Genomic DNA, 21,621 nt, shown 5'->3' on the forward strand with positions numbered 1-21,621 from the left:
GATAACCTTGGTAACCCTGCTTTCCATTCTTCTCAGGTTACAATTATCACAATCTTCCCCTACTTGGGAGCTTTGATTCTTTGTTCATTCATATATGATAATGAACCCAGAATGTTTCCTGAGGAAAACCTTAACCCTGACTGTAATATTCCGGAATTCTCTCAGCCCACTTCTTGTCCATGTCTGTTCTGACCTGTGTCTTGTTCTTATTATTAATACAGGAGACTATTAATTTTCAATTCCATTTGTTTTAATGCCAAAATTTATATCTTGTCCTTAATTGGCAACATAGAGCCTGCTCACATTCTTGGCAAGCAATATAACCTTGAGCTCTCTAGTGCTCAGAAAGATCTAGTCTTTTGATCTAATGGTCAAAAAGCTCAATTATGAAAAATTATATTTTAGGAGGATGGCCAGGAGGCTAGGCAGTCCATCCTTCATGATAGATATTAATACATGTTTCATGGGGGGAAAAAAGGTTTTTAAAAGTAAAATAAGTTTCCAATGTTAATGTGCAACATTAATCACAAGAATATAGTGTGCAATACCACCCAAACTTACTTGAAATCTTGTTGACAGTGGCTACCTATTACCATCTCAAAAAATTATTATTCTAATATTTTTGAAAATTGCTCACTTGAGATATTTTAAATTCGACTCCTGAATCAGGTCACGCCATTAGAGAACTAAGCAATTAGCATCTTTTAAAACTCCTAATTTACTTACTTTGTAAGTAATTTGTGCTTTGGCATTATGACTTTGACGTGCTATAAAAAGTAGCCTAGGGAAACTGCTCCTCCTGAATTGCTGGTTTGTATTGAAAACATGTATTGGATTGTGTTTGAATACAAATCTTAAAAAGCCATCTTTTTAACTTTCTCACAGCCGGCAAGTAGACAATTTGTTAATTATAGCTAATAATTATTTACTTTGCTATTGATTTACAACCAATGGGTATATTGTTCCTTAGAGGGTATCAAAACAATTAGGAGGAGGGGATAATTCTCACAGTAAGTGGGGGTTAATAACACTAACAAATCAGTCTCACAAAGTTTAATCTTACATAATAAAGTGCTGTCCAATCTAGAATGCTAAAAATGTCTCATTGAGAAACTCTCTAACCACTAAGAAACTTACAGTCAAATTCATTACACACCCAACTTTTATGGGGTTCACGGGGTCACAAAGAGCTGGACACAACTGAGCGACTGAACAGCGACAATCACTCTTATGACTCCTGAGACTATATGACTTATCATCCAAACTCGAACACGTGACTAAAATGTGTAGAGAAAAGAAAAGGATCAAGAACAGCCAAAACAAGTATGAAGAATAAAGTATAGAAACCTTCCAGATATCAAGATTTATTTTAAAGCAACCATAATTAAAACTATTAGAGACACAACTATAATTAAATCAATGTGTTAGTAAACTGTGTAAAGACAATCCAATCCATAAAGTTCAGAAACATGTGTATGGGAATTGATGTATGACAGCAATATTACAGATGAGAGAGAAAGGATTATTATTCTCTAATTTATACTAGGACAATTGGTTATCTATAAGAAAAACTAGAATAGAGTCGGACTTGGTGGTATGTTGGCACGAGATCAAACCATTCCTAAATGGTCAAGAATTCCACAAGTGTCTTCTTCAAACACTGATAGATGGGAATTGCCATAGTGGGAGTATTTATAATAGAAATCTGCAAATGCTATGTATCAGGGCTATTTTTCCCCTAGAGAGCCAGTTTACCATCATATCACTGATTGGATTTCACCTCCTACCATACACCAAAATCAGTTCTTTAAGTGGATTAAAAACCTAAGCATTTAAGAGCAAAACTTTAAAACTAGAAGAAAATATATGGAGGAAAATGTCTTTAAAATCTTGATACTAGTGAGGAGTTCTAAACAACAAAATCATGTAACATTACGATCAAGTTTGTTAAATTTGATTATGTTATAACAAATTTTAAAACATGCTAAGGTGTTGTCAAAAAGTGTTACTCGTGTTCGACTCTTTGAAACACCATGGACTGTAGCCTGCCAGGCTCCTCTGTCCATAGCATTTTCCAGGCAGGAATACTGGAGTGGGTTGCCAAATCTTCAAAAGGTATCACAAAAAGAAAAAGGAAGTCCAGATTGGGGATGTAATTGCTCCACACAAAACAAAGAATTTGTATCCAAAAATAGACTAAAACTATCTACAAATCAATAAAGAATAGATAACCCAATTGATGAATGGGCAAAATACTTGAAAAGGCATTTTATTCAGAAGAGAATGTCCTAATAGTCAATAAAAAGTTCTCAACCTTACTAGTTATCAGGGAAATGCAGATTGATAGTATAGAGACATTTCACTTCTCTTTTATTAGTTAAATTAGAGTGTGAGAACCCCTGGTGCTGATAAAAATGTGACACACAATTCTCACTGCTGGATCAAGTTTATATTGGTTAAAACCACTTTGAAGAGCAATTTGCAAGTCAGTAAATTGAAGACATTGTAGCACAGATTGCTGGTTCGTCTCTGACATTCATTCATTATGACCATCTTTTGGTGGAGGGTGAAGAGCGATGCAATCGGGAGCAATGGTTTGAAATGTTATTTCTTGAAGACAGGAAAGTTCACGATTATAACGTTTTTCACTTTACCCTTTTTGTAGGTCAAAATAATTTTAAAGATGTTTATAGCTTATTGGGTGATAAATGTCTCCTCAACAGCTCGTGATATTCAATAAAATCAATAACATGTTTGTGTTGTTATTCGTAAGCCTTAACTAATTTACAAATTTTAAATGTGCAAACTTCTTGTAACAACAGGACAAGAAATTAAAATGTTACAGCCGCAAACAGTGATAGAATTGGAAGCACCCAAATGAGTAGGAATAAGTGGGCTTCAGGAATAAATTATGGACGTAAGTTGGGGGGAAAAGATGCGAAAGTGGAAAAACAAGACGCTTTTTGCCACCTGAATTAGAAGAGCTATCGCCGAACGACAGACGCCTGGAACCCACGGCCGCGCGTACGCAACCCAGCACGATGCCCTCCCACTCCCGGCCCAGGCCGCGAAGGAAGTGACGCAACTGAGGGGGCGGGGTGGGCTCTGCGCCGGAAGTGGGTTATAGTTAGTAAATAAGCTGGGAAAGGCGAGGGGAGCTGCTGTCTCCATTTTGTTGGCATACGCTACTCCTGCGACGTTGTGGAGATGGGGAGCGTCTTGGGGCTGTGCTCCATGGCGAGCTGGGTAAGTTGGTTGTTAGCGGCCTGAGGGGTGCTAGCGTGAGAGATGAAAGAGAAAAGCCCCCGAGCAGGCCTGGGTGAGGCCCGGCGGGACCGTGTTACCCCACCCAACAGGGAGGCCTTTCTTTCCCGTTTTCTCCTTATCTCCCTTGGCCACTCCGACACAGCTTGGCGGCTCTGAGCCTTTAGAAGAGCCGACCCCGGGTCGCCACGAGGAGCAGTGAACATGAGTGAATGACCCGGATGGGAGATTCCAAGCTGAGCGCTAGTAGTTTTTCCTCCTGCACCCGCTTTTCATGAAGGCTATTCCCTATTCTTCCAGGTCCCTTTTTGTGCTTTATGTCTTATGTCTGCCTGGGCCCTTCCTACAAAGGTCTTAGGCCGCTTCGTTTTGTGGAATACCCCATCTCTTCTCGTCATCTCCTCCCAGCGACCTTAGACTGCAGCACTGCCATTCCCGGAGGCCTCTTTGTTCTGTCGCGTAGACTGCAGTTAAATGACGGATATGTGGGGCACGGCAGTAATACTGATACAGTTACATGCTTTTTAAACAGCCCCAACTCTGGGAGTGAGTCCTCGAGCTTAATGATACAGAAAATGATGTATTTCTCAAATAAGTGTTTGAAAAAGCTGGTCAGTTCTGTGGTATCAGATATCTGTTTTTTGACAGAAAGATGCTTGTGTAATTCGACACCTCACTTTTAATTTGGTGTACGTTGCATTTTGATTAGATAGCGTTGTTAGAGTGAAACCATTTTTCATTATAGTGGCAGGATTTTTTGATTCGGGTGGTACAAATAAATTTGAATTTGATATAAACACTCCCCCGTCCCCCAATAGACAAAAATTGACTTTACAGTTAATAAAGGTATTTGTAATATGGGGCGAGATATTTGGGTTCAAATTTTAGTTCTTTAACCCATGATTTCTAAATTCTGTTTCTAACAGTTGCTTGTCTGACTTCCCAGATGACTCCATTATATACATTAGGTAGCATTTCTGTTGTTTTTGCATATGTCTTTTTAAAAAGTTTTCAATGTAGCTTGAACTGTAAATGTTAAATTTTAGTAAAATACTACATAGAGGTTACTCCAACCCAGGTCATTGTCTTGATTTTACACACACACGCGCACACACACACACACACAAACACAGTTTTTTTTTTTCTTGTAGCTGGGCGTGGAAAACTGGTATATTTTTCTTTCTTTCAAAGCTGGTATATTTTTATCTCAGTAAGAAAGTAGAGAATCTACTTGAAATCATTAAGTATCTTATAAGAGGCATAATTAGGGTAATAAACTTAATGTATTGCAAAATGATTATTATAGAATTGTTTTAATTGAGGGAGGTGAGATATTGTGTAATTCTATTTGTAAAGTCTGATTTTGTCCATTTAGCAAATGGGCATGTTCTTTATATAGTAAAGATTTAAAAGGAGGGATACACGTTTTCCATTTTGTTTTCAATTTCTAGACCTGTGATGATCAGTCTTTTTTGCCTCGAGGACGATTATGGTAAAAAATAGATTTGGGGGATTAATAAAAACATGTTTTAAATCGTTTTAGTGAACAATGTGGGAAAAATTACATTCCTATTAAAATTTTTACAACTTAGTTCTCCTTCTCCTTAGTCACACTTCTACAGACACAGCCTTTTAGTTACTGTTAATATGAAGGTGCACTGGAAAGATGGTAACAAGGAGACACTTTCTTACCTTCCAGTAATTAGGTCTCTGGTGGTTAGAGAGGCTAGCTGGTTCTAGGCAATTCTGGTTATTTTTTCCCCTTTGTTTCCTGGTGTCTCTCATTATTTCTGAATTGTTCAGTTTTAGTGCAGTTCAGTAGTGAATATGCCTTGTATTTTACAAATCCCTTTCTTCCACAGTCTTAACAGTCAATATGCTCATTTACTTAGAGGTTTTGACACATTGAAATTTAGTCAGATATTCAAAAGTATTCAGGTCGTTAACTTAGATCAAGTTAAGCCAGAATGAAAATGAACCTCATTCTTTTCTTTGCTCAGGTTTCTTTAGACTTAATCAATTTTTACAAAGATTTTTTTGTTTGTTTTGGAAAACAGTAGAAAATGTCTGAACTATGGAAAAAGTGTAAAAAACTACTTGTGATATTACTGTGTATCACAGAGTTTGGAGTGTTAATTTTTAAAATTTCATTTTGTGGGTTTTTTTGTTTTGTGTTTTTGCTCTTTAGTGGTCTAGAATTGGATTGATCATAATCCTTGGTTCAAGCATGGCTATCTATCTGATTGGTGATTAAGCATTTTTATAAACATAGGTGGACTGCCACCTAATCCTCTAACTACAGCAGTTGATGCTTACTTAAGTGCTTTCCCCACCCCAGTCTTAAAATGATGCTAGTGAGTAGCGTTGACTTTTTGAATCACTGTATTTTGTACACAATAACTATCATTTTTTGCCCAAGATGTTAAGTAATTGAGAAGAAGCTTGTGATTCCTGACTGCTAGTTTTGTGCAGTCTCTTGCTAGATTTTTATTTTTTAGTACAATGACTTGATTTTGTAGAAATGATTCATAGTTGATATAAATAGCCAAGCCATGCAGAGTTCAAAATTTAAATGTCACCAACAAAATCCCACCACATTTCTTCTCTCTCAATGCATGCATACACATGGATGAATAAACAGAAATACGTTTTTAAGGAGTGGTAGCGCGCTGAACATATACTTTTAAACAATTAATTTTTTCTGAATTTAACAGGAGAATGTAAAAGTAAAGGAATTGCTGAATGTTAAACACTTCTCATCAGGAGAGGTTCTGAAAGCGTTATCTCAAGAGATGTTTCTAGAGCAGTGGTTCTCAGCTGTCCCCCAGGGAACATTGGACAGTACCTGCAGATGTTTTTCATTGTCACAACTTGGGATAAGGTGCTAATAGCTTCAAGTGGGTAGAAGCCAGGAATACTGCTAAATGTTTTACAATACACAGGATAGCCCTCAACAGCAGAGACTTATTTGGCCCCAGATGTCAATATTGCTATAGTTGAAACATCCTGCCTTATCCTCTTCAATTGGCCAGTATAAGAAATGAAATGAAATCTAAGGGTCTTAACTGCACTTTAAAAAAATGAATTCAGCTAATCATTTTATTTTCACCTCTGCCTTCAACCTCTCTTATGAAGGTATGTGGTACCGCCTATTCCTGATCTGTTTGATGATCCTGTACAAATTTTATTGCTTAACTTTTTTCCTTTGACGATTTAGAATTTAACTTTCTGACCTGTTAACTTAGTATTATTCTGTTTTTTTGGTTTGTTTACCTTTTAATTTTATTCCTTTGGTTAAAAATCTTTTATTTTTCATTTTATTGGTGTTTCTAAAGTAATTTATATATTCAGTTTGCCAACTTTTAACTAGAATTTCTTTGTATTATTTTTTATATGACTGTTTTATAACCGTAATTCCCTCAGTTGTTTAATCTTAGAACTAAACCAGTCATCCTTAAAGTATATCCTGGATTAAACTTATTGGAAATGCTGACTGGGTCCCAGCATTGTAGTTTACTATTCCCAACGGTGATTCTGATGGAAAACCACTGTTGTACTCTTAAGGGGATTCATAGTTCTGAGCATTCTTTTTTTTAAACCATAGCTTCTCTCAGTTTTGTTTCTTTTTTTATGTATCATCTCATAATTGATCAGATTTGGTCATCTAATAGATTTCTTCCAAAAGAATTCATGGATATTGAAATCCGTGAATTTTTTCATATTTAAAAATGCCTCTTGCTTTCTTGAGAAACATGGTGGACTGGTATAATAATACACCCGTTTCTTTCAGGATCTGAGATATTTCTGTGGATTATGTTCTGGCTTACCCTGTCCTGGTAGCCATTTCCTTTTAACACGTCTCATACACAGTTGGGCTGTCTCTTCTGCCTGGGTGTCTGAAGAGTTGTATTTATTTTTAAAATTAACCAAATATTTCTGACTTTAAGTCTTTTATCACTTTTTATTCTTCTAGAAAATAGTGGGTTTTTCTGAAGATACAGATTTATTTATTCAAGGAAATTCTTACTGTATCTTTGAATGTCCTTTTTGTTACATTTATTTAGAGGATTCTCCATTTTAAAGACATGAGTTCATTTCGTGTTATGTTGCCTTCTTTTTTCTTCCATAATATTTTTCCTGTTTTTATTTCTGTCATTTTTCTTTAGTTGATTTAATTTACTATGGTGTCTATTAGTAATTTCTTCCTTTTTATTGTTAACATAGTATTCCATTGCTTGGAATACTACAGCTTGTCTATCCACTCAACAGCTGAGGGGCATTTCCAGATTTTGGAAATGAAGTAGCTGTTAGCGTTCCTATAAAGTTTGTCTTGTGTGTCTATAACTTCTTATTTTGTTTACCTAAAAATAAACAAATGGGACCTAATTAAACTCAAAAGCTTTTGCACAACAAAGGAAACTATAAGCAAGGTGAAAAGACAGCCCTCAGATTGGGAGAAAATAATAGCAAACGAAGCAACAGACAAAGTATTCATCTCAAAAATATACAAGCAACTCCTGCAGCTCAATTCCAGAAAAATAAATGATCCAATCAAAAAATGGGCCAAAGAACTAAACAGACATTTCTCCAAAGAAGACATACAGATGGCTAACAAACACATGAAAAGATGCTCAGCATCACTCATTATCAGAGAAATGCAAATCAAAACCACAATGAGGTACCATTACACGCCAGTCAGGATGGCTGCTATCCAAAAGTCTACAAGCAGTAAATGCTGGAGAGGGTGTGGAGAAAAGGGAAGCCTCTTAACTGTTGGTGGGAATGCAAACTAGTACAGCCGCTATGGAGAACAGTGTGGAGATTCCTTAAAAAACTGGACATAGAACTGCCATATGACCCAGCAATCCCACTTCTGGGCATACACACCAAGGAAACCAGATCTGAAAGAGACACATGCACCCCAATGTTCATCGTAGCACTGTTTATAATAGCCAGGACATGGAAGCAACCTAGATGCCCATCAGCAGACGAATGGATAAGGAAGCTGTGGTACATACACACCATGGAATATTACTCAGCCATTAAAAAGAATTCATTTGAATCAGTTCTAATGAGATGGATGAAACTGTAGCCCATTATACAGAGTGAAGTAAGCCAGAAAGATAAAGACCAATACAGTATACTAACACATATATATGGAATTTAGAAAGATGGTAACAATAACCCTATATGCAAAACAGAAAAAGAGACACAGATGTACAGAACAGACTTTTGGACTCTGGGAGAAGGCGAGGGTGGGATGTTTCGAGAGAACAGCATCGAAACATGTATATTATCTAGGGTGAAACAGATCACCAGCCCAGGTTGGGTGCATGAGACAAGTGCTTGGGGCTGGTGCACTGGGAAGACCCAGAGGGATCGGGTAGAGAGGGAGGTGGGAGGGGGGAACGGCATGGGGAACACATGTTACTCCATGGCTGATTCATGTCAATGTATGACAAAAACCACTACAATATTGTAAAGTAATTAGCCTCCAACTAATAAAAATAAATGGATATATATATATATATATCTTGCAGTGGGATTGCTAAATCACATGGTAAATGTACATTTGACTTATAAGAAATTGCCAACTTTATCTCCAAGATGGTCATACCAGTTTTTTATTCCCACCAGCAAATATTTTCTTCAAGCCTGTGGCTTGTGTTTTCATTCTCATAATGATGTCTTTCAAAGAGTACAGGTGATTTTTCTTTCTATATTGATCTTCTTTGGCACTTTTATCAAAAGCCATTTACCACATTTGTTTTTCTTAGCTCTGTTGTTCTTTTATTTGTGTCCACAGTTTTGCATAAATTACCCTAGTTTGATTACTGCTGCTTTCAAGTTAGTCTTGAAATTAAGTAGTGTGATTCTTCTAACTCTTTCAACATTCTTTGAGCTATTCTAGTCCTTTTGCCTTTCCCTAAAAGTTTTGGAAGCAGGTAGTTTGTTGCTACCAAACACCTGCTGGAATTGTGATTGGGCTTGGGTTAAATTTATAGGTCAGTTTAGAAAGAATTGTTACCTTAATGAGGAGTCTTCCAATCCGTGAGCTCAGTTTATCATGCTGCTGCTGCTGCTAAGTTGCTTCAGTCGTGTCCGAGTCTGTGCGACCCCATAGACGGCAGCCCACCAGGCTCCCCCGTCCCTGGGATTCTCCAGGCAAGAACACTGGAGTGGGTTGCCATTTCCTTCTCCAATGCTTGAAAGTGAAAAGTGAAAGTGAAGTTGCTCAGTGGTGTCCAACTTTTAGTGACCCCATGGACTGCAGCCTACCAGGCTCCTCCATCCATGGGATTTTCCAGGCAAGAGTACTGGAGTGGGGTGCCATTGCCTTCTCTGAGTTTCTCGTGCCATTTTTTTAAAATCTTTGATTTCTTTTTTCAGTGTTTTTTTAATTTTCATTGTTTGAAAGCTGGTGTATATTTACTCGGTTTATAAATAAGTATTTTTGTTTAGTCTCACTTTCCAGTTGTTTGTTGTTAGTGTGCAGAAGTATAATTGATATGTATATGTACTGACCTTGTGTCCTGTGAGCTTATTAAACTTTCTTGTAGTTCTAGTAGCATTTTGTAAGTTCTTTGGGATTTTTCATGTTGACAATTACGTGTGAAGGAAAGCAGCTTTATCTTTCCCTTTTCAAAGTATGTACTTTTCTTTATTTTTCTTGCCTTTAGTTTTTGATAAAATGCCTTTTATCAAAGCATCTACAAGATAGTTAAGGGTATCCTCAAGTCAAGGATATTCTATTTGTTTGCTGAAAGTTTTTTCTGTAATTCAGTTACTCAGTCATGTCTGACTCTTTGTGACCCCATGGACTGCAGCACACCAGGCTTTCCTGTCCTTCACCATCTCAGTAATGCCCTCTCATCCTGTCATCCCCTTCTCCTCCTGCCTTCAGCCTTTCCCAGCATCAGGGTCTACTCCAGTGAGGCGGCTCTTCAAATCAGGTGGCCAGAGTGTTGGAGCTTCAGCTTCAGCATCAGTCCTTCCAGTGAACATTCAGGACTGATTTCTTTTAGAATTGACTGGTTTGGCGCCTTGCAGTCCCAGGGACTCTCAAGAGTCTTCTCCAACAACACAGTTTGAAAACGTCAGATCTTGGGTATTCAGCTTTCTTAATGGTCCAACTCTGATCTGTACGTGACTACTGGAAAAACCATAGCTTTGACTATATGGACCTTTGTTGGCAAAGTGATGTCTTGCTTTTTAATATGCTGTCTAAGTTTGTCATTGCTTTTCTTCCAGAGAGCAAGCATCTTTTAATTTCATGGCTGTGGTCACTGTCCACAGTGATTTTGGAGTCCAAGAAAATAAAGTCTCTCACTGTTTCCATTGTGTCTCCACCTATTTGCCACGAAGTGATGGGACTGGATGCCATGATCTTCGTTTTTTGAATGTTAAGTTTTAAACTTGCTTTTTCTCTCTCTTCTTTCATCTTCATCAAGAGATTTTTTAGTTCCTCTTTGCTTTCTGCCCTAAGGATGGAGTCATCTGCATATCTGAGGTTATTGATATTTCTCCCTGCAGTTTTGATTCCAGCTTGTGTTTCATCCAGCCCAGCATTTCACATGATGTAATCTGCATATAAGTTAAATAAGCAGGGTGACAATATATAGCCTTGACACACTTCTTCCCAATTTGAAACAGTCCATTGTTCCATGTCTAGTTGTAACTGTTGCTTCTTGACCTGCATACAGATTTCTCAGGAGGCAGGTAAGGTGGTCTGGTATTCCCATCTCTTTAAGAATTGTCCAGTTTGTAAGGATCCACACAGTCAAAGGCTTTAGTGTAGTCAGTGGAGCAGGAAGTGTTTCTCAGAAATTCTCTTGCTTTTTCTGTGATCCAGCAGATATTGGCCATTTGATCTCTGGTACCTCTGCCTTTTCTAAATCTAGCTTGTACATCTGGAAGTTCTCAGTTCATGTACTGTTGAAGCCTAGTTTGGAGGATTTTGAGCATGCCCTTGGTAGCATGTGAGATGAGTACAATTGTGTGGTAGTTTGAACATTCTTTGGCATTGCCTTTTTTTGGGATTGGAATGAAAACTGACCTTTTCCAGTCCTGTGGCCACTGCTGAGTTTTCCAACTTTGCTGGCAGATTGAGCGCAGCACTTTGACCGCATCGTCTTTTAGGGTTGGAAACAGCTCAGCTGGAGTTCCATCACTGCCACTTTGTCCTTAGTAGTGCTTCCTAAGGCCCACTTGACCTCACACTCCAGCATGTCTGGCTCTAGGTGAGTTTTTAAATTTGTTCTATAATGAATGGGTATTGAATTTTTCAAATTACTTTTTTGCATTCTTTGAGATGGCCCTGGTGGTAATTTTCTTCAGTCTGTTAATATGGTAAACTAATTTTATTGAATTTCAAAAGCTTAACCAAATTTGCTTTCTCCCAGCTCACCCCCACCTGATTACAGTGTATTAACCTTTTGTATGCTTTTTTAAAACTATTTTTAGAAACCAGTTTTAGCCTCATAGAAAAATTGAGAAGAAGATAGAGATTTCCCATCTATGCCCTGTGTCCAGACATGCATAGCCTCCCTTGTTGCAAACATTCCCCACCAGAGAGGTGCGTTTGTTAGAGTTACTGAGCCTACACTAACACATCATCATCTCCCAAAGTCGGTAATTTACGTGAGTTCATTGTTAGTGTTGGGCCTTCTATGGATTTGGACAAATATATAATGACGTGCCTACCATTATAGTAGCATACAAAGTAGTTTCACTGCCCTGAAAATTCTCTCTGTACTTTGCCAGTTCATCCCTCCACCAGCTCCCCACTGCTGATCTTTTTACTGTCTCCATAGTTTCATCCTCTTCAGAATGTCATACAGCTGTGACTGTAGATATATGTATGTATGTAACCTGTTCAGATTGGTTTCTTTCAGTTAGTAGTATCTGTTTAAGGTTTCTCCATGTCTTTTCAGAGCTTAATGACTCATTTCTTCTTTCCACTGACTTATATTCCACTGTCTTAATGTATCATCGTTTATTTATCCATTTACCTCCTGAAGGACATCTCATTTGCTTCCAAGTTTTTACTCCCAGTTTCTCACAAGTCACTGTGACTTCGGCTGTAGGTGTTTTGATATTCTTTACCAAGTTGAGAAAGTTATCCTCTATGCCTAGTTTATTGAGAATTTTTATTGTGAATGAGTAGTGAAAGTGAAAGTTGCTTAGTAGTGTCCAACTCTCTGCGACCCCATGGACTATACAGTCCATGGAATTCTCCAGGCCCGAACACTGGAGTGGGTAGCCTTTCCCTTCTCTAGGGAGTCTTCTCAACCCAGGGATCGAACCCAGGTCTCCTGCAGTGCAGGCACATCTTTACCAGCTGAGCCACCGGGGAAGCCCAAGAATACTGGAGTGGGTAGCCTATCCCTTCTCCAGGGGATCTTCCTGACCCAGGAATCAAACCAGAGTCTCCTGCGTTGCAGGCGGATTCTTTACCATCTGAGTTATCAGGGAAGCTTGTGAATGAGTATTGGGTTTTGTCAAATTCATTGTATGTATCCAAAATGTGATCATATAATTTTTATCTTATTGATGTGATGGATTACACTAATTCATTTTTGAATGTGAACCAGTCTTGCCTTTTGGGACAAATCCCACTTGGTTGTGGTGTGTAATTCTTTTTCCTACATTGTTGGATTTAATTTGCTAATATCTTGTTGAGAATTTATGCCTTTATTCATGAGAAAGGTTAATGTTTTATTATAATGTGTTTGTCGGGTTTTGTTATTAGAATGATGCTTATTTTATAGAATAAGTTAGAAAATATTCCCTCTACTTGTGTTCTCTGAGATTGTAGAGAATTGATGTAATTGTTCCTTAAATATTTAGTAAAATTCACCAGTGAACCTCCCTGTGCCTAGTGCTGTTTTGGAATGCTGTTAATTATTGATTATGTTTCTTTAATAGAGGTCTATTCAAATTGTCTGTTTCTTGTGTGTGAGTTTTAGCAGCTTGTATCTTTCAAGGATTTTGTCCATTTATGTAGATTCTCAAATTTGTGGGCATAGAATTGTTCATAGTAGTCTTTCATTATCCCCTTCATGTCCACAGGACCTACAGTGACATCCTCTCTTTCATTTCTAACATTAGTAATTTGTGTTATCTTTTTTCGTTAGTTAGCCTGGTTGGGGCTTATTGATTTTATTGATCAAAGAACCATGTTTTGTTTTCATTGGTCTTTCTTCTATTTTCTGTCTTTGATTGCATTGGTGTCTAGTCTAGTTCTTTTTTTCTGTTTACTTTCAGTTTAGTTTGCATTTCTTTTTCTAGTTTCCTAGAATGGAAGCTTAGATGATTGATTTCAGATTTTCTTTTCTGGTAAATGCATTCAGTGCTGCAAATTTGCCTAAAAGCACTGCTTTCACTACATCCCATAAGTTTCTATAAATTGTGTTACTTTAATTCAGATTTTTAAAAATTTTTAAAAATAAACTTTTGTGTTTATTTTAGATAAGTTTTAAGAATTTGGGGGTTTTCCAGTTACCATTTTGCTGTTGATTTCTAGTTGATTTGTAGTCTGAGAGCAGTCAGTGCTCTTTCAAGTTGGATAGTGTTTTGTTGTCAACAGTGTAGTTTTGATTAATATTCCATGTCCTCTTGGAGAAGAATGTGTGTTCTCTGGTTATTGGGTATAGTAGTCTGTAGATGTCAGGTATCCATTTGATTGGTGGTGTTGAGTGCAGCTGTCCTTACTGATTGTCTTCTAGCTCAGTCTGTCCAACAGTGCAGTCATCTGTTTCTGCTTGCAGTTTTACCAGTTTTTGCATTCACAGTTTGATGCTCTGCCATCAGGTGCATACATATTAAGAATTGTTAACATCTTCTTGGAGAATTGGATCCCTTTATCACTATGTAATGTCTTTCTTTATCCCAGATATCTCTCCTTGTTTTGAAGTCTGTTCTACCTGAAACTAATGCAGCTACGCTTACTGTCATTTAGTGTTCACATGTTGTATTTTTTTCCCCCTTCCATTTACTTTTCTTCTGTGTGTCTTTAAAGCGAGTTTCTTGTAGACAGTATAATTGGGTCCTGTTTTTTGAACACTCTGTCAGTCTGTCTTTTAACTGAATAAATTTAGGCCTCTGATCTCCAAGGTGATTATTGATAGATTTGGGCTAATATTTACCATAATTGTTACTGTTTTCTATTTGTTGCCCTTGTTTTTCCTGTTGTGTTTTGGGGAAGGAGGGTGTTTAAATTAAGCATTGTATATGATTCCGTTTTCTCTCCCTTCTTAGCATATCAGTTAAACATCTTTTAACGTTTACAAAGTGCTATTTACCTGTTTTTCAGTTGTTGCCCAGTTTATTAGTCCATTTGGGCTACTGTAACAATACTGCAGCGTGGGTGGCATGTGAACAACAGGACTTTGTTTCTCACGGTACTGGAGGCTGGCAGTCCAAGATTAGGGTGCCCGCATGGCCATCTTTTGTATCTGGTGAAGGCCTTCTTCAGGGTTGCAGACTGCCAGCTTCTTGATGTGTCCTCATATAGTTGAAGAGGTGAGGATCTCTCTCTGCCTCCTTTATGGGAGCACTAATCTCATTCATGAGGGCTCTGCCTTTTTGACCTAATTCTTCCCAAAGGCCCTATCTCATAATATCATCACCTTGTGCATTAGATTTTCATCATATGATTTTCAGCCTGTAGCACTCTAGAATTTGAAATACACATTTACAGCTTATCCACTTTGAAGTAACAACATACTATGATACTACACACTTCTGTATAATGCTATACCACTTTATGGCTAGTGTTAATACCTTATAATAGGGAAACAATCCTAATTCCTGTCTCCTGTCCCTTCTACATTACTGTCATTCATTAAATACACCCACACACCTATGTGTATACACACATGTATATAGAAGTATGTGTCTAGGCATAACATAAATGTGCATATATAACAATACATTGTTGCTCTTATTTTGAGCAAACAAGTTAGCTTAACTAAGAATAAGAAAAGTAAGTCTTAATTTTACTTTTATTTATAATAGTAGTTTTATATGTAGAGTTTCTGAATTATATTATTTTCCTCCTCTAGAGAATTTTACATTTCTTGCAAGCAAGTCTAGAGTTTGGCAATAAATTCCATTTTATTTGAGAAAGTATTTCTTCATTTGAAGGATAATTTGCAGAGTACAGAACTATAGGTTGGTGGGTTGTTCCCTCTCAACACTAAAATATTTCACTTCACTCTTGTTTGCATGGTGTCTGAGGAAAACTTGAATATATCAATAATTCGTCCTTTGTTTCTCTGTAGGTAAGGTGTTTTTCCTCTGGCTCCTTTAGAATTTTGTATTTTCTGTTGCTTCAAAGCGATTTATCTAGATGTAGGGGTTTTGTTGTTGGTTGTTTTTTTTTTTTTTTTTTGTGGAGGGTGGGGTGTGTATGTCTGTTAATTTGGGGGAAGTCTGTCATTTAAAAAACATTTCTTTTCCTTGTGATATTCACATTATGTTTTACCATTTGCAGTTATCTCACAATTCTTGGATATTCTATTGAACTGAATGTCAGTCTTTACTCTCTTGGCTTTTCAGTTTGGGAAATTTCTATTGATACAGCCTTAAGCTCAGAAATTATTTCCTCAACCATGTCTGCATTTTTCATTTCTGCTACTGTTTTTTGTTTCTAGCATATTTTTTTTTAAGGATTTTCATTTCTGCTTCATGTATGCTGTCTACTTTATTCATTAGAACCCTTAACATATTATAGTTGTTTTATATTTTTGGTTTGATAAATCTAACATCTCTGCTATGTCTGTTTTTGATGCTTGCTCTGTCTCTTCAAATTGTGTTTTTTGCCTTTTGTAATGTCAGTAATTTTCCTGATAGACAGACACTATGTACCAGGAAAAAGGAACTTGATTGTGTCCTGGTGAGGTGTGGGTGAAAGAGAAACATTCCATTATTCTCTGATTAGATTTTAGTCTTTCAGTAAGCTTATGCCTCTGGATTGTGAACTTCTACATGTTCCTCAGCCTCCCCTCCCTCCCCCTTTAAATGGGAGAGAATGGCTTGAATAAGCTAGAGTTTAGTATTTCTCTTCCCCTAGGTTATTTATCCTCTAGTTAAATAAGTTAGACTACTCTATTTAACTAGTTTCTCTTGAGGTCAGGTGTTCAGAGAAGAGTGTTCTAATATATTTTAAAATGGATGTCTCCTTTCCTACAAGAAGCTGGAAGGAATTTTTCTCTCATGTTTTATGAGAACCTGATTGAACTAGTAGTAAAATTCACAAATTTGCAGGGCCCTTTAACTGGGTTTTCCTGTTTGTTTTTTAACTCTCAGACTTGTCCACGATGAGACTCCAGCAGTTCTTCGATTATCTTTCAGGATTTCCTTCCTACACACTGGTTCCCAAATCAGTTTCCACTTGTGGACACTATAATAAGCGATGATTCCCTGTATTTTCCTGTCTGTCTTTCAGTCTTGGGGGCAGTGCCTTAGCGTGTGACCTCACCTAACTTATGGATCCTAGAACTGTTGATTTTTTGAGTCTCTTTGCTTTTTTCTTTTCTTTAGGATGGAGTCATGGTTTCCACTCTCATTTGTGAAAATGAAACAGATCTTTGTATACTTTTTGTATTATTGACTTGACAGGATATTAGGGTTTTTTGTTTTTTTTTTTTGTAATGTTCATAAAGGATATCAGTGTGTTGTTTCCTTGTGCTATCTTTGGATTTTGTATCAGTTTTTTGCCTCTTTAGTTTTCCAGAAGAATTTGGGTAGAGTTGGTTTGATTTATTCTTTAAATGTTTAATGGAATTCACTAGTGAAGCTACTTATGCCTGTGAAGGTTTTTAACTACAAATTCAATTTCTTGAATAATTACAGGACCATTCATCTTATATATTTCTCATCGAATGATTTTTGGTAGTTTGGATTTTTCATGGAGTTTATCTGTTTTATCTAAGCTGTTGAATTATTGAATAAAATCGCTCATAGTTTTCTCTTATAATCCTTTGATGCTCACAGACTCAATAATAATGTCTTCTCTCACATTTCTGGTTTTGATGATTTGCGTGTTGACTTTCTTGCTATTTTTTTATCCTGATCAGTCTGACTATAGGTTTCTAAATTATAATGGTCTTCTAAAACTAGCTTCACTGACTTTCTTCTTTACTGTTTTTTATCTCATGGATTTATCTTTATCATTTCTTTTTTCTGCCTATTTTGGCTATAATTTTCTCATTTAGTAACTTAAGATGAAAGCTCTGGTCATTGATTTATTTACTTTTATCTAACATAGCCACTTAAAACTGTAGGTTTCTTTTAAACATTGCTTTTGGTACATTCCAAAAATGTGATACCTTATTTTCATTCTGTTTCTTTTTTGACCTCTTCTGCTTGTGAGTTAGACTGTTATTTAGTTTCTGGAGAAATAAATCCTTCTGTTACTGATCAGTATTTAATTCCGTTGTGGGCCACAGAAACATGTATGATTATATTTACTGAGATTTGTTTTATGGCCCAGAATATGCTCTGTTTTGGTTAGGTGTTCTTTTAGTTTTTGAAAATAATTTTTATTCTGCTTTGGTTAGATGGAATATTCCCTGAACGTCAGAGACAATTAATGATGTTATTTAAGCTTTTCTACAAGTATATTGAGTTTTTTTTCTACTTCAGTTAATGAAAGGACATAGATGTGGACTTGTTTTTGCTCTTTTCAGTTTTAATAATTTTTCTTTGATGCATTTTGAAGTTCTTTTTTACATGCAGAAATATTTAGGATTGTATGTTGTATGTCTCCTTAATGAATATCCTGTATCTCCCTGTATGTCTTTTATAATGAAATGGCCCTCCTTGTTCCTGATGAAATTCTTTGCTCTGAAATCTAATTTGTCTGATACTGGTATGTATGTTTATGTGTGTGTGTGTGTATTTAATTTTCAACCAGTTCTGTCTTTGTGTTTAAGTGGGTTTCTTGTAGAAAAGATAGAGTTGGATCTTAACTCTTTAATTTGACAGTGTGCTTTTTATTAGGCAGTGTTTAGTCTCTTTATACTTAATGTGAGTATGGATTACGTTTGGGCTTAAATCAACATCTTTCTGTTTGTTTTTTGTTTATCCTACCTGTTCGTGGTCTCTTTTCCCTGGTTTTTGCCTTATTTTGCATTAGCGATATCTTAGTGGTTTTTTGTGTTTTTTTGGCTTACCAGCTGTATCCCTTTGTTTTGCACGTTTAGAAGTCACTGTAGGGTTTCTCGGATTTAACTTATTGCACTGCTTTCGTGTCATATCCATTCTGTTTCTAAGTTAAGTATACAGTAGTATAGTTGAACGTCTCCTTTTATAGCCTGTTTGTAACTGTCACATATTTTACTGCCATCTTTGTTATAACCACCCAGAATACATTGCTATTTTGCTTTAAAAAGATAATCTTTTTTAAGTAACCTTTTATATGTAAAAAAAATACACAGTTAACCATTTCTTTTTGTTCATTTCTTTTATGTAGATCCACATTTCTGGTGTAACTTTCTTTTCACATTTCTGATAGTTTAGATTTGTTAGTTTTGTTTTTTTTCCTATGCCTAAAAATGTCTTTACAAAGACATTTTTGCTGAGTGTGAACTTCTGTACTTACAGTTTTCTTCATTCAGTACTGATTTTTGCATTGCAATATTTCTTACTAGAAGTCTGATATCTTTCTTCTTTATATAATGTGCCTTCATTTTCTGCCTGCTTTTAAGATTCTTCTGTTTATCATTGTTTTTAAGCAATTTTTTTTTTAAACCATTTTTTTCTTTTAATTTCATTTATGTTTGGCTGTGCTGGGTCTTTGTTGCGGCACAGGCTTTTCTCTAGTTGGGGTGAGCGGGGGCTGCTCTTCGTTGCAGTGCACAAGCTTCTCACTGTGGTGGCTTCTCTTGTAGCCAACAGGGCCCTGGGGTGCGCGGGCTTCAGCAAGCAGCTGCAGCACACCGGCTCAGCAGCGGCAGTTTCCAGGCTGTAGAGCGCAGGCTTAGTAGTTGTGGTTGTGCCTGGGCTTAGTTGCTCCTGGGCAGGATCTTCCCTGCCCAGGGATCAAACCTGTGTCTCCTGAATTGGCAGGTGAATTCTTTACCACTGAGCCAGGAAGGAAGCCCTAAACAGTTTGTGATGTAACTTGATGTGTAGGTTTCATTACGTTTTTGTTGAGTTTCTTGGATCTGTGAGTTTACAGTTTTCATTAGGAACATTTTGGCAATTACTTCCTCAAAAGGACTGTCCTGTCTCCTCTATTTTTCAGAAGCCCCAGTTTGACGTGTATTAGGCTGTTTGAAGTTGTCTCACAACACTGATTCTCTGTTGTTTTTGGATTGTTTCTTTCGCTGTGTCTTCAAGTTCATTTGTCTTTTCTATAGTGTACTTTTTGGTTCAGATACTTTACTTTTCATTTTCAGAAGTTTGATACGGACATAACCTTCCATGTCTCTCCTTGATATGCTGTGTTCTCCTCTACTTGAGCAAATGAAGTATAGTTAAAATAACATAATCACTAAGTCGTGTTCAGCTCTTTGCAACCCCATGGACTACAGCACACCAGGCTTCCCTGTCCTTCACTGTTTCTGAGTTTGCCCAGATTCATGTCCATTGAGTCAGAGATCCCATCCAACCATCTCATCCTCTGCCGCTGCCCGCCCCCCCACTTCTCTTCCTGCCCTCCATCTTTCCTAGAATCAGTCTTTTCCAATGAGTCAGCTCTTCATATCACATAGCCAGAATATTGGAGCTTCAGCTTCATCAACATTCCTTTCAATGAATGTTCAGGGTTGATTTCCTTTAAGATTGACTGCTTTGATCTCTTTACAATCCAAGGGACTCTCGAGAGTCTTCACCAGCACCACAATTCGAAAGCATCGGTTCTTTGACACTTAAGTCTTTTTTATGGTCCAACTCTCACATCCATACATGACTACTGGAAAAGCCATAGCTTTGACCATATGGACCTTTGTTGGCAAAGTGATGTCTCAGCTTTTTAATATGCTGTCTACGTTTGTCATAGCTTTTCTTCCAAGGAGCAAGCGTCCTTTAATTTGGTGGCTGCAGTCACCATCCTCAGTGATTTTGGAATGCCATTTTTATAATTAAATTCAGCTATCTGTGTAATTTTCAGGCTGGTTTTTATTTGTTGACTTTGCTCCTCATACAAGCTGTATTTTCCATACTGGCATGCCTACCAATTTCTTATTAGCTGTTAGATATTGTAAATTTTACCTTGATGGGAGCCGGATATGTTATTTTTTTTTTTTTAATCCTTGCTATTCTTAGACATAGGTGAGTTATTTGAAGAGAATCTTTTCAAAGTTTGCTTTTAGGCTTTTTGAGATTGGAGTGGCTTTTTTAGCCTTATGGCAGTTTTGGCCCGCTGCACCTCCCTGCCCCCCCCCCCCCCGCCCCCCCCAATACTGTGTAGTAAAAGTCTTATAATTTTACTCAGGGCTTCATGGATTATAACGTTTTTCCCACTCTGGTTGTTAATACCACCCCGCCCTGCCCCCTAGAGGAATTTAATCAAATACTTCTGCTGATTAGTGCTCTGCTGAAGACAGAAATTGAAGCCTCTGCAGGTCTCCAGAACTCAATCTCAGTATAGCTTTCTCCTTTATTTTTTTATGTCCTGTGAACTCTTATCTGCCTTCACTTCCCTAAACTCTCAACTCTGTCCCAGCTGTGTCTCCTCAGTTCGGTAGACTGCTGGCCTACACTGGAAACTTCCCAGGCAGAAAAATTGGGCAGTCATAGACTTCACATGGTTTCCTCTCTCTCAGAAATTAAGTATCGTAAATTGCCTCTTGTTAACTCTCTGAAAAACCATTGTTTCATTTTATTTTCCCCATGGATGGAGGCAGTAGGGTAAGTCTGGTCACTGTTACTGTGTCTTGGCCTGAGTTTATGGTACTTATACAGAATTTATCTATCAATATTTTTATATTCAGCATTTTTGTTTTGTTCTGTGATAATTAGTTTTTTAAGCAGGCTTTTCCCCTTCTCATTTCTCCTCAGCCCTGCAGTCCTCCTTTTCAACTTGTTCTGTTCTTTTCTTTTCGAATTCTCCTTTTTGCTTCAGGTGAACCAATTTTAGAGAGTTTCCTTTTCTTACTGAGTTACGTTTTATTTCAGATTAGATTTTTCAAATGCCTTTTTTGTTTGTTTGTTTTGGTTGTTGATTTTTTGCTAAAGTGTGTTTGTGTTGTTGCCATGGCATTTATTTTTACCATATCGAAGTTTAGTATAAGTACTTCTGATGCTACCTTATATTGGTTACTGTAGTCTGTCTGACTTCTGCAATACTCCCTTCCTGTGATATCTGGTAGTATGGTGGAGCTCAGCCTAGATTAAGGTCAGTTGTTA

General features: G+C 37.1%; 1 protein-coding gene across 1 annotated transcript in view; it reads left to right on the forward strand.

Moving 5' to 3' along the window:
• Positions 1-3,064: 3,064 nt before the first annotated feature.
• Positions 3,065-21,621, forward strand: part of SERINC1 (serine incorporator 1) — a 35,575-nt gene continuing 17,018 nt past the window's right edge. Inside the window, exon 1 of the mRNA XM_043889980.1 lies at positions 3,065-3,246. Coding sequence (XP_043745915.1) covers positions 3,208-3,246 — 39 coding nt within the window. The 5' untranslated portion in view covers positions 3,065-3,207. The remainder of the gene's footprint in view (positions 3,247-21,621) is intronic.

This window comes from Cervus elaphus, chromosome 28 (assembly GCF_910594005.1).
Source record: "Cervus elaphus chromosome 28, mCerEla1.1, whole genome shotgun sequence".
Classification (NCBI taxonomy): Eukaryota; Metazoa; Chordata; class Mammalia; order Artiodactyla; family Cervidae; genus Cervus; species Cervus elaphus.